General features: G+C 42.3%; 1 protein-coding gene across 2 annotated transcripts in view; it reads left to right on the top strand.

The window, feature by feature from the left end:
- The window catches only part of klhdc8b (kelch domain containing 8B), a 188,938-nt gene that overhangs the window by 135,685 nt on the left and 35,127 nt on the right, over positions 1 to 18,126 (top strand). For both annotated transcript variants that reach the window (XM_085781119.1, XM_085781120.1), the window contains one exon: positions 8,905 to 9,129. In XM_085781119.1, coding sequence (XP_085637245.1) covers positions 8,905 to 9,129 — 225 coding nt within the window. The remainder of the gene's footprint in view (positions 1 to 8,904; positions 9,130 to 18,126) is intronic.

Genomic DNA, 18,126 nt, shown 5'->3' on the forward strand with positions numbered 1-18,126 from the left:
GAACATGTTTAACATAAACCAAATGGGGTGTCCTAATTTTCTCACATGACTGTACTGTAGGTGCAGCAGCATTAAGCACAAAGGGGCTGGCTGAGGTGGAGTATAGATCGGAGGCTGAGCTGACTAACAGCTCTGCCAGTCACAGACTGCAAACAGCTCCATGAATGGGAAGGAGGCTCCTCCAGATCTACAGGGTGCAGAGCAGCAGATGCTGAACATACATTTCAAACCTAAATGATCAAGTCTATTTGAATTTTATTTCTACTGTATATCACGTCATACGGGACATGAAAATATTTGCATCATGATGCATTTCAAGAATAAAGCATGAAATGCTGCACAGGATTGATGAGCTGCTGTAATCTCCCACATAAACAACAGAGCACCGAGTCGTGGCTGACTGGAGTGTGGTGTGGTGTTGTGTGGAGGGACTTTGTAGCAGGCTGGTGCCATTTGCATGTGATTTAATGAAGGTAAACACAGTGGAGAGCGGTGTACTGTGTAATGGCACTGTGCTCTGCCTCTGACACAGCACTTCCCACATCAAAGGCTACAGATTTATCAGCATTACTGTTCTGCTGCATACAGATTTAATGAACTTGAAGGAGAAACTGTTCATTCAGTGTTAAGGCAAATGGGGTGGGATCGGGGGCTGAGATTGTGGTCGCTCACATCTGATATTAACACACTTCCTCACTGATCTGATCACAATGCTCAGCTCTAAGTACGGCTGTTCACACTTGTGATCAGATCGCACCTCATCACTTTATGTGCAAATGAACTGCAAATGTGTTTATCGACTGACCTGTCTGTTAATGTGCTTGTGTGTGAGATGGTGAGAGAGAGGGAGAGGGAGAGCGAGTGGGAAACAGAGCAAATGATGCACCGTGCACAGCAGACAGACAATGAAATCAAGTTCTGTCCGTTTGAAATAGCAAAACATTTTGTTTGAAAATGAAACTGCGTTGGGACTCATTAGGGATGGGTACGAGTGCTTGAGTGCTCACTGTTGACATCATTAGTAGAGTGGCGTTTCACATCTCATGAACCTGCACACGTGTTGTTTTTGGCTACAACAGTTCAAATCAGTTGTCGTTGTCAGTTGTCTCTGAGACTTTTTGACTTGCGTGTGTTCACCTGTGAAGTGAGAGTTGCTGACTTGGGATCAGATCACCCGAGGTAGATAATAGCGGGTCTAAACAGGGCCTGAGAAATACAGTAGGACCTCAAATGTGCCTTCAATGCATCTTGGTTATCTTCACAGTTGAAGAGTCATCCACTGGTTAGTCCCAGATTCTACCGAGTCTACCTGCTGCAGCATATACAGTAGCTTTAGGGATATGGAAGCAAATGCCAGGATGTGAATGTGTACTGTATGTTTCAATATGTGAAACCTTTCCTAAGAAGTAATAGTTAAGTTCTATAGAGATCCATACATATTGGACATGTCATCCTCGAGTCAGCAGCAAAACATTTTCTTAGCCCATATCCATGAGTTTTTAGTGTAGTTTCTGTGACTGTTCCCTTACATGAAATGAAATTGTCATGGACTGTGACTGCCCAGAGAAAATGTTAGAAGTTGTCTCAAATATTATTTTCAGCTTTGAAAGTACTGACAGCTCTGTGGTTTACTGTAATAGCTGCAGCAGAGGGGGAGCTGTGCTGTGTGGAAGGACTGGTGTGACCTGTGAAGTACCGTGCACTGGAGAGCTGGACTGCAGTGTGTGTGTGTGTGTGTGTGTGTGTGTGTGTGTGTGTTAGTGTGTAAGTGCATTATCAGTGGAGGAGCACAGACAGACCTCCGAAACAAACAAAATCAAATATGATGTGATCAGATGATGCAGTAAAAACTCTACTGCAGAAGAACAAACTAATCTGTCTCAGTGTGGCTGGAGCAAACGATGCCTGACAGCTGCATGGGACAGAGTAGTGTGCAGCCCTGTGGACACAACACACACACACACACACCCGCAGGAGTTGAATCACATTATATCACATTACACAGAGTTCTGGCTGATGTGCAAACAGAACAAATGATATTCAATGTTTGTTTTATAACAGGAAATCCAGGTCATCATCTCTCTTTCTCAGTCATGTGTGTGTGTAGGTATGTGTGTGTGTGTGTGCCTAAAAACTTTGCCATACCTTGTAAATTCACGCTGCTTCTTCAGCTGCTGCTCCACTCGGGGGGGCTGTTCGGATCAGTGGGTGCCTGAACCTGCTTCCATTTAAATTCTGTGTTTCTAGTCAACAGCAGAGTTACTGGCGTATGACGTAACTCAACAGGCTCCATGCTGCTTTTCAAAAAATCTTCTGTGTATGTGTGTGCAGTATGTGTGCATGTGTGTAAATACTATTTAAATCATGGGTTTTTATAGCAGTGTCACGCTTGGTAATGAACACACAAGCACAACTGAGGCAGAGGCTGACTCCAAGTGAATGCTTCTGTCGAACAAACAGACATGCAGCACCTCAGCACTATATTTTTGGGTGCACAATGCAGTGCAAAAGTTTCAGTCACTTTATACCAGGGATGTCAAACATAGGCCCGTGGGCCAAAACTGGCCCGCCAGATGAATTTGCCAAGTGTGAAAATCACATAGAAGCCAGAAGAAACATAATATTGTTGAAATGTATGTCTTTTTCTCAATACATTTCAGGTTGTTCATAACACGTTTTGTAAAACGGAGGGTTCATTTGCACTAAAACAAAGGGAATATTTAGAGTTCTCATTATTCATAGGTTTTATGCTATTATTTCACTGGTCCGGCTCACTTGAGATCAAATTGCACTGTTCGCCCCTGAACTAAAATTAAAAGAGTTTGACACCTCTGCTTTATACAGTGATGCACAGACTCATACAAGTGTACTTCATCTCAAACATCACTCGTGCCCCTCTAGAGGTGTGTGTCAGTGTATTTATCTGCAGAGACTCTGTCTGTACTTTCATCTCTTCCTTGTTCTCTTGCAGTGTTTGGGGTCATGGGGGTGTAGCCTCCCCCCTCAGCTAGAAACAGTACACAGGGTGTGAGGGCCAGGCTACATACTGTACCTAACTGTCTCTGTCTCTCCCCTCTGCTTCCTGTCACGGGTGTATAAAGAGCAGCAGGTCTTCCCGCAGCACTGTTTGGTGAGGAGGTGCGGTCATGTTTGTTTGATTCACTTCTTTGTTCTCTGTAACACATCTACCCCTCCGCATTCGCTCTGTGGCTGGCTCAGCCGCTGCTCTCTCTCTCTATCTCTCTCTCTCTCTCTCTGGAGGAGGGGATGAGCGTGAATGTGTTTACAGAGAGCGACTGACAGTTTCTACATAGTCTAGTTTAAGACGGTACCAATTCCCCTCCGCCCTGTCGCAGGACTCCTTGTTCCTCTTGTCTCTGGAGATCTCTGTGACTCTGGCTGTGTGTCTGGGCTCAGTATTCTGCTGCAAAATGAATGTGGAACCAATCAGACGCTCCTCTTACGGTGCTGATACCCAACTTTGGTTGCAGAAATGCTGCACCAAGACTAGAAGGACCTTGCTACCTTCACTGCTTCATTGTGGCCCGCAGAGACTCATGTTGCTCTCTAAAGGCTGATTTATTATTTACACCAGATACGCATACAGTACAGATACAGATGGAGTGTTCTCTCTGTGCTCTGCGTTCATATACACTGCCTGTCCAAAAAAGAGTCACACACAATATTTCGTTGGACCGCCTTTAGCTTTGATTACAGCACACATTTGCTGTGGCATCGTTTCAATAAGCTTCTGCAATGTCACAACATTTATTTCCATCCAGAGTTGCGTTAATTTTTCAAAGATTCCCAATGGGTTTAAGGTCTGGACTCTGTGGTCACATTAGAACACATTTCTTCCTTGAAGATGATGGTTCCCCACTCTCCTTCCAGGTTTTAATAATGCGTTGGACAGTTCTTAAAACATTCAGATTCCTGAAACTACTAGAATTGGGTTATTAGCTTGATGCCAATAATTTGACCCTTCTGAAACAGATTAACATCTTTTCCACAAAGACAGGATGTGTCATCCGACATGGTTGTTTAAGAAATGAGAATGCATCAGTTAAGGTTAAATAAGTTGTTGTTGCCAGCTGAAACATAATCATCCATGCAGTAATTATCCAATGGGAGGCTCTTACCTATTAGCTTAGTTAAATCCAAGTGTTGACTTTTTTTTTTTGACGGGCAATGTACTGTACAGTATATCCTGTTTCCTTCCAGCTTAAAGATGTGACCGTATGTATCACCGGAAACGGTGTGGGCAGTGTCGAGCAGTGGAGCCCACAGGTCAAGCCAGGCCAGCAAAACACAAGAAAGATGAAAACTTTGGAAAATGGAACAACTATTTGAGGAAAGACTGTGCAATTCGGTTAAAAATATTGACATAATATACTGTGTGTGTATATATATATATACATATATATAGGGACACAAGGACATGCAAACTCCACCCAGAGAGGCCTGGGGTCTGGAAATGAACCCATAATCTTGTTGCTGACAGGCGAGGGTGCTAACCACCACACCACTTTGCCGCCAGCTGCAGAGTTAAAATGCAGCATTTAACTAGTCAACAGCCGCAACAAAGACAGCAAGATCAATAACGCTCTTATTTCATTTTCTGTGTTTTCACTGTTGGTAATCCAGGCAGGTCAGACCCAATCAGAGCGCAGCCATGACTGTCTACATCGTCGTTTCCAAAGGTCTATGTTTTCATTCATTCAGACTGAAACACCCCCCTCCCCAGCCTTTTTTTCCTTTAAAAAATTCAAACGGGGTCAGCAGCAGTGTTTCCAAAACACTCTGTTTTTCAAATGTTCTGATGTGTTCACTTCTACGCTTTGATTGGTTGCCACAGATAATTGGACTATTTCTGACACCCACGTTGTCTAGGATGCACCGCCAATGGATGTGCCACCAACTCAGACTCACATAAAACCTCAGTGTTTTCCCATCACTTTGATGTTCTTGCCACTTTTGGACTGAATGTGTGGTAAGAAAACACCAGCAACCTACAGCTGTAACATCATTAACAGCAGAAAAGTAATCTCAGTGGAATATTTCCCTGTTTTTCTCAATGATTAATTGCAGAGACATAAAAAAAAAAAACATTGAAGACAACACTATTTAACTTTATTGCTTGGTGCTGTTTATTAAAGTAACACCATCTCTCTGTAGTGGGAAAGACAGAACACAGACAAATGTCCTCACAAAGGTTGATATTATTTAGACGTTAACAGCAGGTAAATAAGAAATGGTGTTTGCAGCAGCTGCCATATCTTAACCTTGATCTCCATGGACAGCCTCAGACACATGAGGAAAAGCATAGATTCATTATTGTAAGAACAAGCATTACAGCCTGTAGCACAAATCACCGCACAGCATTTTACTGCTCTATTTCTTGGGCATGCTGGGAAGCAGCCAAGTGTTGGCTGCTGAGCAAGTGGGTTGAGCTTAAGGCAAAAATGAAGGTGCACAAGGATTCAACCAGCAGCAACAAATCAAATGAAAATTTATACCAGTTGTTACAGAGTCAACCACCTGACTCTGCATGAGGAGAGAGCGAGTGCAGAAAGACCCAGAGATATTTGACTTTCCATCATAAAACATTAAAAAAGATATTTGTCATATTCTTGTGGTTTCTCTCACAGATGCTGCCGTTTGCATTTCAAACATGTATCAGTCTACAGCCACAGGAGCAGCTAGGCAGAGATGTAGTATTATAGTCTATCCACCAGAACACGCCTATCATGCATGTTCAGATGTTTATGTAACCACGGACAGCTTAATGTAGCCGGTTGTGCTGCATGAAGCCACACTGGAAACATCCAGGAGCTGCAGTGCAGCAGAGGTCAGGCTTGTAGAACTTCACCTTAAAACTTTTGTATCAGTATCTAGTTCTCTTCTGCTTGTCTGTCTACCTTGTTGCTCCATTTCCTGGCCCCTGATTGGCCGCCTTGCCCTCGCCCTCTTACTCCTGGCTGACCCAGGTGTTGGTCCTGTTACAGAACCACATTGATTGTAAGCAATCTTATGCACTTTCAACTAGGGATGGGTACGAGTATTTGCAAACTTTTTGACGTCATTATTCGAGTGGCATTTCACTACTTGGACACCTGCATGCTTTGTTTTTTGGCTACAATACAGTAGTTCAGTTCAGTTGGCGTTACCTGCACCAGACTGGAAATGGGGAGGCAGAGAGGGGGGGAATGACATGCAGGAAAGGGCCGCTTGATGTGGGATTTGAACCGGGGCCGACTGCAGTGAGGACTGTAGCCTCAACACATGGGGCGGCAGCTCAACCTACTGAGCTAAACGCCGCCCCAGACTGTTTATGTATAACAAAATTCTAATTTTAACTTTTAAATTCATGATTTAGGTTGTTGATTGCCCAATTCCAATCCGACCCCTCATGGACTCACTGACTTAGAGGCACGTTCACGGGAAGTCCGTGAGTGTGTGAGGGCTGTTCCGTTGTCAGATCATCAAGTCAGTGAGTCAGTGAATGAGCCCTTACTGCCCCCTTACTGTAAGTCAGCACCGATGCTGACTTTGGGTAGGGGAATTACCCACAGTTCATAGCGTTGTGAAGTCAAACACATAAGATGCCGTCGGAGCGCAAGTGTTAAAAAAAAAAAAGTAAATTACCACACGTAGTCAGAGAGAGCTCCGCCGCTCTCTTTATTGTTAATGGACAGGAGCAACAACCAAAAAAAAAAGAAAGAAAGAAAAAAAAAAGGAGTTTACTGTCAGTATTAACATGTGCAGTTTGTGATTATTGATGATGATTTGAGCAGATCTGATCCGGGAACATTTTGTTTTGAGTCCGTCCACCTCACACACCTTGTGCGCGTTGAAAGTACGGTAAATTATCGGCCCAAGACCGGAGTCAACAACATGTTGTTGTCAAGGTAACGTGTCGTGAGAGTGTGTAAGTGCTGTTCCATTCATATTTACAGCATCTGGACCCTCACAGACTCTCACACTCTGTCACTTACTGTAGAGCTGACGTCACTTTAGTCAGTGAGGGTTCAGGGCCTGAGTCTTTAGGGGGTAGATTGGAATTGGGGGTTAGAGTTAAGCAGCACCGCACAGAGGTTGATACAGTGGCTATATGGCACATTTAGCAATAGATTGAAGTGTCTTTTCTGCTGTTTAATAAGTGCACTGAAATTGCACTTGGTTTTCATTGTCGACTTTTTATCAACATAAATGTGAAAGTATTGACAATAATGTTCTCCATCAGCCAAACAGTATGCTCGGCTGGGGAGCACAAGCTTAACAATGGTTCCGCCTGTATTTCCAGCCAGACATGGACCTCCTGTATTTCCTTTATGGTGAAACTAATTATATATATATATAATTTGTGAATAATTGAGTGCTGGTTCATGAGGTAAAGAGAGGACTTGAACATTGAAAGTGTTGAAAATATTCATTCCTGCTTTCACCAGGGTGTGTGCTGTGGCAGAAAAACTACAAAATACAAAGAGTATTATCCAAACATGGTTCAAAACAGCCACAGAAAGCAACTAATAAGCATCCAAAATGGACATCCAATCAGAAGTGATTAAAGCAAAGCAACTGAATAGACATCAAAATCTGCACATCAAATCAGAGATCAAAAGTGGTAACTAATATTCCCAATTAGCAATACTTTGCTGTGTATCTCAGTTTGTTTGTTGTTTATTAAATGCTTCCTAAAGTGTTCATTGAATAAACAATAATTTCAGCTTATTAGATAACAACTCCCGTCGTTATGTAGTGAGCCACACCACATACAGTTTACAAAAGCAGTTTCAAGGCTTCATATTTAGTTATTAGCACAGGTACAAATGTTCATGGGAATTTAATGCGATTATTCTCACTTTTGGAACACTTTTATTCTGCAACACTGTCAAAATATCTGTCTCTAGCTGTGAGATACAGTGGCAACACTCAAACTCTCATACATAAAAAAAAACATGCACTGTATCTTCCACTGTAATCAACTGATCTTACAGCTCAAAGTCTCTTTTTTTCTCCCAAACCTCTGACTCTAATGCTTCCCACTCAGTTCGACTCTTTGTCTCGCTGTTTCCATCGATCTCATTGCCGCCCTGCCCACTCCGTTTGACCTTCTTCCACTTTCTTCTCTCACTCCTCCACACCGTCCTCTTCCCTCTATCACTTTTGCACAATTTCTCTGTCTCATTGACGCATTTTCTCGTCCTCTCGTCCCATTTTCCTTTGTTTCCACTTTTATCTCTGGAGACCCTCACTCTCCTCCTACCCCCTCCTCTCCCTCGTGTAGCCCCCTCACATTGTTCAGCGCGGCCCTCCTGCCTCTCCTCCTTTATTCCACCATTAACATCCTTACATCCTCACTCCCTGCTTTGTACGCTCTCTTTCTCTCTCGCACCACTTTGCCATGTCCTTGTAGTTGGATTTTACAAGGTTAAGTTATGATTTGTGGAAGTAAACAACTTGCAGTAGTCCTGGGGGAGCACCCTGCTGCTGTGCTCCATTTTTCCATCCATAATGAAATGTGGTCCCAGCGCTGGACTGCAGGCTTGCCAGACATGGGTGTAAATGCCAAGAATCCTTTGTGGCAGAAGCAGAGGCTTAGAAAGCAATAAAAAGAGACAGCAAAGAGGAAAAGTGTCAGGAAATGTGTGTTTGTGAGTTCACGACTTTATTCATCTACATGCTAATATTTCTGGAAGTGAATTACAATTATGACTTGGAATCTGCAGATGCAGATGATGATTATATAATAATGCAGAGGTGATTTGTTGCCACCTTTGAACAAGGCTGTAGAGCTGAACCAAATCACCTGGCAGGTTATTACAGCATCAGGTTTCGCTTCTGATTTGAGCAGATCTATGACCCATGTGACCCTGACGCTGAATGTTCTCCTGGCTCCTGCAGGTGGTCGTCAGGGAAAGATGCCTGTGACGGCGCTGGAGGCTTTTGATCTGGAGATGAAGAGCTGGACGCGCTACCCCTGCATCCCGAGCAGGAGAGCCTTTTCCTGCTGCGCGGCAAACGAGCGGAGCCTCTTCAGCCTGGGGGGCCTGCAGCAGCCGGGGCCACATAACTTCTACTCCAGACCTCACTTCGTCAACACCATGGAGGAGTACGATATGGATCAAGGTAAGACCCAACTACACAGAGTGTAAACATAAGGAACTATTTTAATGATATGAATAGAATGTTGCATTTAGTCTTTTATTTCCTGGACCACGGTGGATTTTTATCATAAAGGCTTTGCAGTGGGTGTTCAGTTTGATTGTGTGCACCCTGACCCTTTTTGTTGGTGGTTATCGTTCCCTTCCCTACCCATGGCGTTGCTTTACCTGGCTGCATGGACGATCAGCTCTGACCCAGCTAGTAGCTGACTGCTGCTCACCCATGTTAAAACCCAATGTTAAAACTAAAAATGCTGGGAGGAATTGTTCAAGGAAAAGAAAAGAAAAGCCCTGGAGATAAAATAACAAGTTAATGAATTTAGTGCCGCAGGTGGCAGCAGGAGTCGCTCTGCAGAGGGCAGACAGAGGAGGAGCAGAGTGGATTTAATGAGTCTCTGAGTCCAGTGTAAACAGCAAGTTAAAGCAGAAATGATTGTCGAGGAGAACAAAAAAACAAGAGCAATAAGAGAATCTTAGTTTTATTACTTCATAACTTCTGTTAATTCAGTGAGTTATGTCATCAACAAGAAAGTGTTTGGGATTACAGTTTGACATGAGTAAAGGCTCCCATAATGCTTCATTTCTATGACTGTTTAGGTTAGATCTTGTTTGATAATTTAGTGGAACTAATGGAGGGCTGTTGAAGTTGACATGTTGTAGTTAATTAAAGTAATCACTTTCCTTTTATTTCTTCATGTCATGATATAATAGTAATCTTTATTTATAGGCCACAAAGTACACATTGTAAAGTGTGAGACAGAGGCAGCAATAAAATACAGGAGACATAAAATCAACATTTCAAAGAGAATCAAACAGATTTGTTAGGTGAATTAGGTGAATAAAAATCATTACATGGTCATTTTAAGAGAAATAAAGCAATTAAAGGGGAAGTAACAGCAGGGGACACTCTGAAATACAAGTATAGTAAAGAAAAGACTTCAAGGAGTGGAGTGTTTCAGTCAGCATGATTTCCTCAGGCATATCGCTCCAGAGCCTCGAGGCCACGACTGCAAACGCCGAGTTTCACAGTTCACTGCTGTTTTATACACTGGGTTCATTTCTGGTCGAACTCATCACTGAATGAGAGTTATGAATAGGACAGAGACAAAGAGCATGAGACAAAAAACATCAGCACTCACCCTTGTGAAGTGCTGCAGAGGTCACAAGTAAAGGTAAAGACAGGTCATGCACTCATACCTCATGGAAATGACTTTTTAAAAAATCTCTCTATGAAACACACTTGAAGGTGAAAGCTCTGGGTGAATAGACAGTGTTTCACATTGGATTTCTATGTGATTGGATATGATTGAATTGGATGGATACGTGAGAGGAGAGCAGCTGCTGTGCACGTGGCCAAAAATAACTGTTTGGTGTCTCTCACAGTGTTTGCAATCCCATCCTGGAGCTTTTTGAATGGAGTGGGAACATGATCTGTTCTGTTCTCATAATCCAACCCAAATACAGGAAGATTATGCATCAGTTGAGTCAGATCATATCAAAGCTGATGGCGATGCTGCTGCAGCTGCTGCTGATGATGCTGCAAGGGAAAGTCCTTCTGCTGCACTGTGCTTCTGAGCAGAGACACAAACAAACAAATAAACAATGCTCTCGTTGCTGGTAAAGTCACTGCTCATATGAAATGTTGCTGCGTGAACAAATGCATAAATCCAACGTGGATAAGAACATGACTCAGTGCTTTTAAGATTCCCTCGGGTGCTGCAATTGTTTGTGTTAAACTGTAATGGTCTAATATACCTTTCACTTTACATTTTGCTGCAGTGTGACGGATCAGCACCCGAAACACTCTGAATCATTACCTTTACAATAGCAGCGTTTCAGCTATGCTAAGCTTTAATTAGCCCAAATCATATTATTTTGTACTTTTGTGTGCTAGCATCACAGCATCTGCTCCCAATCCCATTTTCAGCAGCAGCAGCAGCAGCAGCAGCAGCACAGAGACAGAGCGGCGCGCCTCCCTCATACATTAGGCTGCAATTATGTCTGTTATTAACCAGAACGAGACATCTGATGTTCCAGATGGTTTTTTTTATTCATCAGCTCAGTTGAAGAGTGTAATCTGTCTAGACAAGTGAAGGATTATCATTTCCCTCTTGTTGCTATATTGAGTTTAAGTAAATTTCAGAGGATTATCATGGTTTTTAACTTTTATTTAACAAAACAGCTGTTGGTTAAAGAGTAAATCAACACTGAGGCCTCTTGTGTGATGTTAATACATCACAGCGGTTCCCTGTTTTAAAGGGCCCATATTATGCAAAATCCACTTTCTACTGGTTTTGTAGCGGTCCTATGTGTTCCTGTGGCCTTTCTATGACGCCTGGAGGTGAAAAAAGTCTGTTCACTCCCTTAATTGATTGCGACACTTGTCTCCAAACGGGCGAATTGAAAGTGCTGTGAGACTTGACGTCACCAAGCACCGAACTCAAGTGACTCCACCTCCCGGTACTTCCTTATACTCCCCCTGGGCCAGTCTGGAAAAACGTGAGCTCTGCCCGCAGACACTTTTCCGGAACAGTGACAGTCAAGCACACCCCGACCCCGGTCGGTACCGCGGCCGCCAGATGATCGTTTTGAATCATTGACTGAAAAACAGCCGTCCGTCATTAAAAATGAAATCGCGGACCGGAGAATATTGGAACGATACCGCTTCTCATCAGCGCAGCGGTCCTCATCACGGAATGAGAGACATCTGAACGAGGAAGTCTCCTCTCCCGGCACAAAACCACCTCAATATTCACCGGTAGCTTCTCATCAGTCGCACCGTGCACAGTTTGTGCTGCTCCTCAGTTTCACTTGTTTTTTATTTGACAGTTTCACACAGAACTTTCTGATGGTTGTAGGAGTCTCTCCATGTAGGCTATCTCCTTCTGCCACAGTAAAAAAGGAACATTTACATTTTTTCAGACAAGATGAGAGTCTCAGAAACTTTTTTTTTTTTTTCGGAAATCAATGCCCGACCCCATCCCTATTCCCAATGTCAACATTAGCACATGTAGGCTACCTGTAGTGAAAACCACACCCTCTCCCCGTGACAGGTGTGGAGTGGACGTGGTTTATACATCTTATTTGCATTTCAAGGTGCAGACACAGAAATGGCTCGTTTTCAGGAGAGCTCTGGAGAGCCACTTTTAGATTACTGAGATGTAGAGCTGCAGAATGATTTGGGGACAATACACTATGAATACAGTTGGACAACTTAGACCCATGTGAAATGGTTGAAAAACAGCATAATATGGGACCTTTAAAGTTATGGCTGATCAGTGTGTACTGTATATGCTGTACACATATGTATCAATCTCTTTCCTATTCACTGGAGTGGTACAACACTTTTACCTGTATTTGTTTGCTCTGTTTTGTGTGGATAACACATGGTTATGGCATAATGCATTGGAAAGTTAACACCCCCAAATCATGATTAGCACAGAAGGGCTCGGTCCAGGGCAAGTTCCTCCTGGGCATATCTGTATGACTTATGCTTATTTAACAGTGGAAAATGGTTGTTGTGTCAGCAACAGCTTCATAGACACATAGAAGTCTCTTAATAAATCATGGGAGTGTTTTGTACGGTGGCCCAGAGAATTCAATACACTTTGCTTAAGAAAACACATGCAAATAGACAAAACACAAGCAAATGCAGAAAACATGGCGAATGCTGGCGACACAAAGCAACACAAAAACCTGATGAATGCAGCTGGAGCACATACATTGCCTTGATGTATTATAACACAAGCATGTGCACTTCCTGTTTAATACTTCTTTAATGCATTGAACAACAAGTGTGTCCCAGCTGGGCTCATCACCTCTGATGAAAGCGACGTGTGTGGATGATGGAAAACTTTGCCATTAGCTGAACAGCAGCTGTCTGTGTCAACATGCAGTACATGACACGTTGTCCAAGTGCATTTTTCAGCTAAATGCAGCTTCCTCCACTGAATCTTTTTCTGTCCCCTTGGGTCTACATGATGATAGATTCAGTGAGGCAGTGTCTCAAAATACCCTGAAAGTGTGATGATTCATGGTCTTATAGATGGATAGATGGCCATCACTCAAAGCTCTGTGCAATGAGTCGTGATTTGATCCAGCATGAGAGACATTTAAGTATTGCAGAGAGAGAAGAAAACTGAAAAAAAAAACAAAAAACAGAGTGGAAACCATAAGAGCACGAGGAGGGACGTCTGTGACGTTGACTAAAACTTACAGTCTGCTGGACACTGAGCAGACAGTAACTATTTGATGAGTGATCAGGGCTCTGGGCCCCTCTAACTACTGATACTCATGAGCACTGAATAATCTGTCAACACTTCTTTCATTTATTGACACTCTGGGCTCAACTTTCATGAATCAAGATCCGCACAGTGGAGTGAAATGTGAAAGTGCAGTGAAATGTGCTTTTACCCACTGTGCCCGGGGTATGCCTGTGCTCTTTTGGCAATTTTCTAGCCAGAGGCAGCCACAGTATATACGTATATGGTGCAGGATCTAAAAGAATACATTATCATACATTACAGTGGGTATGTTAGAGGCTCTGATAATCGTGGCCAATCACATTGGCTCCACTGTAAACGCAGATCTCTGGTGAGAGAACTGCAGTATCTACACACATAGGTGGTAGAATTAGCTATTGCACTTTATTCTGACTTTATTATAACTTTATTCTGAATTTTCTTCCCTCTGTGTCACCTCTCAGTCAAAGAACACAAATTAAAGTGAAAGACAATTAAAAACCTGGGGCCATTTTTAGATGTGTTCTCTGGTTCAAATACGTCTTCAAATGGCCAATTATGCTTCCACTACTTTGTTTTCATTTCATTTCATTTCTTTATTGAACATGTCAAGAGTAAAAACAAAACAAAACAAACGAAATAACAAAAATAAAAACAATGAATAAATGTATATTGATAATCATCATCTCTAAAGAAGGTGCCTGTCATGTTCAAAAGGGGTAAGAAGATGACCAAATAAATACCTGTGAAACTAATGGCATTGCTCTGTAAAAGTTACACTTAGTGAATGTGGACATTTGTCCTTTGTGATAGAATTATTATTAAGCATTTGGCTTGGCTTTGCAGTCTTTTACATGGCTGTAGAGACTAGGGCTGGGTAAAAAAATCGATTTAATCGATTTTGAATCGATTTCATTTAAATTTTGTAATATCGATTCAGAGGGCATGAGATCGATTTTTTTCCCCCGTTAGTCTTGTGCGTGATGAAGCAGCGGCGCGGTTACGTCTGACGCTCTGACTCAGTAACTACGAGCGGAGTTTCTTTCTTCCTCTTTGTAACTGTGCAATGTAGCTATTGCTGTGTTTGATATGATTAAAAACCAAACCAAACTACAAGCTCAGGTGATCTGCAGGTTATTGTTTCACTTGAGCGCTCCAACGCTGTGTGTGTCTGTGTGTGGCAGCGGTGCGCTGACACACACACAGACATCTACAGGAACCGCATGTTCTTCAAGCCGCAGGTGAGCGTATTACCGCAGAATAAAGGACACGAGCAGCTCCGTGTTTTCACAGTGCGACTTTTCTCCTCCACTTTATGACCGTCGGATCATAACACATGACGCCCGGACTCTGGAGATAGGCGACGTGACCGGGCCGGACTCGTCACAGGAACCGCTCCACACATTCACTGTCACTTTATTTACCATGGGCTCCGTTTCTACACATTTCCTCCCTCAAGAGGGAGGGAGGGAGCTTTAGCTGCTGCAGACTTGATTTGAGACACTTTGTACTTAAAGAAACAATGCCTTAATTATAAATTAATTAATTAATGCAATTTGCAGTGATGGAATGTTGCAGTTCAAGTTCACTTTCACTTGCAATTCCTTTCTAATTTCAAAATTGCCCTTTTGAGACTTGGGACAGTTTTATTTACAGTTCAAGTTTAAACTGTCAAATTTAGTTAAGTTAACACTTAAAAGCTGAATCGTTTATGGTGAAAAGAAAAAAATAAAGAACATTGTATTTTGTAACAGAGTTGAGCCATTTTCATTTTTTAAGAGGAGATTGAATCGATTCTAATGAAATCGAATCGAATCGAATCGAATCGTGATTAATCGATTTAGAACCTTAGGAATCGAAATCGAATCGATTCAGGAAATTGGCCACAATACCCAGCCCTAGTAGAGACCTAGTATTGTTATTTTAAAAATGAACAAATTCAAAACATGGAGATGTTTGCAAAGTAGATAAAAGCCTTCGCCAAATGACTGTGAGACTGTGGTGTGTCCTCGGGCTATGGTGCAGGTGTGTGTGAGGGAGGATAATTATATATTCTCCAAATGAACACTGGATGAATTAGTTGCTCTTTGCTGGATTAATTAATTAAATCATAAAAATATATTCTTAGATGGCCACACAGCGCCCATATCAAAGCGCTCTCTCTCTCTTGCTGTGTGTGTGTTTGTGTGTGAGCGAGTCAGTGACTAAGCGAATAGCCACGTGTATTTGCGGAGAAATGTGCAAACAGATGCTGGAGAACGGGAGGCTCAGAGTGTGCAGATGTGGGGATTATGCGGTTGCTCACTCGTGAAACGATCCCCCCCTGTTAGTGCACAGTGATGTGTATGTGTGTGTGTGCGGGGCCAATGTGTAAAATCAGGCGAGTCTAACCTCCATCTCTCCACATTAACGGTGCATCCTTTCATACCTCCCCGTGCCTGTCAGCTTGCGATATAATATTTGATTTGTCCCTTTGCTTTCATTCGGTCCACTCAGTCTGGTTTCATGTCCTCTGCTTTGAAGGATAATGGCCTTTTTCTCAACCATCAGGCCTCATTCTCACCTCCACTTTGAGACGCAGCCCAGACCTGAAAGCTGTGAAAATGAATCGGGAACGGACTGTGTGTGGTTTAGACATGAATGTTATACTGCATGTATCTGTAATAATGATTGCGATTAAAGTAATAATCACCATCATAATAATGATCATCACAGTTAACTATGAGCTTTCTGTGATTAAAACAAGCAAGACAGGTTGAGAATAAAATATCCAACTTTAGAGCATCTAATATGATTATATTAAAAAAAGTAAAAAATAAGGATTCACAAATAGTTACAGGGAATAAATAATATTGTACACTTGAGGATTAATTTGCTTAAGTCATAGGGAAGACAACAAAGTGAAAGCAGAGAACATTTTTAATTTAGGTGAAAAAATGTTAATAGTTCTTTTGATCTTTAAAAAAAAAGTTCTTTTTCCTTCATGCTTTGAGTTTTCTGTGTCTGAAGGAGTCTTTGAAATGGGGCAGTCTGGTCATGTGGCTTCAGATGCAGCCTCTGAGGATGTGATCCCCGAACTGGGACACAGTTTTGTTCTTGTCTTCAGATTAATTTCCTTTTCAGAAATATGAATTAAACCTGTCCTTAGTTCTGAATCATGTAGCCTTCCCTCCTTTGTTCAGCTGTGAAAGCATTTCAGTAAAAAGCCTCACCAGTGATAAAAAGCTGAAACAACGTCAGTGTCCTCATGTTCTAGCTTCAGTACAGTAAATACAAAGATGTCCCCCAGATACTGTTTGACACAGTGTGCTCTCTTTTTCTCCTATGTGAAACACACACATTCAGCACACTGTGTGTTACTGCACTGCTCACGCATGTGGGTGTGTTGACATTTCATGTATATGCATGCAAGCAGGGAAGCCGGACTTTGCATTTCTACTGTATCTGCCTGCTCTGTGTGTATAATGTGTTCATCATCCTGCTCCCACTGTCGTCTCATCTCTTCTCCTGCATCGTTGTCTTTGCTTCAGACTTCATGTTTTATTTCTGTTGCTCCCTCCTTTATTTCTGCCGTAGTGGAGGGGGAGGTGGGGGTGTGAGTGACACGCAGAGATGATATGAAATCGCGGGAGCGGAAACCCCAAACCAGCGTATCGTAGAGCCGGCCATCAGAGCAACAACATTAATAGCAACATATTCATACGCATGTCTATGGATATTCATACGCAGTGTCCTCTTGAGGCTTCTGACACACAACCCCCCCCCCCCCCCCCATTCCCTCAAACATGAGATAAAACAAGAGAATAGAGATGAGGAAGTGAAAAGGTAAAGGACACGAGAGGGTAAAGTTGATTTAAATAAGTTGAATGTAGTGGCTCAGTGAAATGTTTAGGTTTAACCAGCTGACAGTCTCACAAGGGAGCATAAAAGAGAACTGTTGTGGGCTTATGCTCTTTAATAGATGTTCTAACCCTCTGGGCCTTTACTAATACAGAGCAGGTTCATTACCTGTTCATTTTTTCTACACTGTGAAATGTTTTAATCATGGTGATTTGCATTTAAATGTTCCCCACATTAGCATTCAGGGCTGGTGAACGGCAGAGACGGATGCAGGGTTAATGGATGTTCTGCTGCTCACTGTGAGTTACTGCTATGTGGAGGATACTCTGTCATCTTTAAACAGAGGCCAAAAAACAACAAGACGCTGTAGCACCGAGGGCAGACTCTCAAACACATGATGAAGTGATACCACAGAGGATCCGTTACATCCATGAAGCCTCATTTTGGGTTAACACACCTGTGACTGACAAAGTTCAGTGATGAGACACTGGCTTACTAATGATAATAATCTGACTAGTTTTCTACACCTCTCTCTTAAAGCTATAGTATTATGGATACATTTTGATATCATCAAAGCAGGAGAGTAACCGCTTTTTAATATTCATATGACTGCTCATATCATCAGGTGTCATCATTTTGTGTCTTTTTGTTCGTATACAATAATTTATGTGATTGATAATTGTCAGCAATTGAGCTTTTTCACATTCTTTCATCTGAAGTATGTACTGAATGAAAAGTAAACCCAAACCTTTTACAATCATTTCTTAATGAAACTGGAATATAGGATGTTTGGGGCTGATATCGATAATATTCAGGAGTAAAAAAACATTCAAACGATCCCTCATATAGTTCAAACACTATGTTTTGGAGGCTCAACATTT

The sequence above is a fragment of the Trachurus japonicus genome, chromosome 7 (genome assembly GCF_045865225.1).
Source record: "Trachurus japonicus isolate A0001 chromosome 7, Traja_1.0".
Classification (NCBI taxonomy): Eukaryota; Metazoa; Chordata; class Actinopteri; order Carangiformes; family Carangidae; genus Trachurus; species Trachurus japonicus.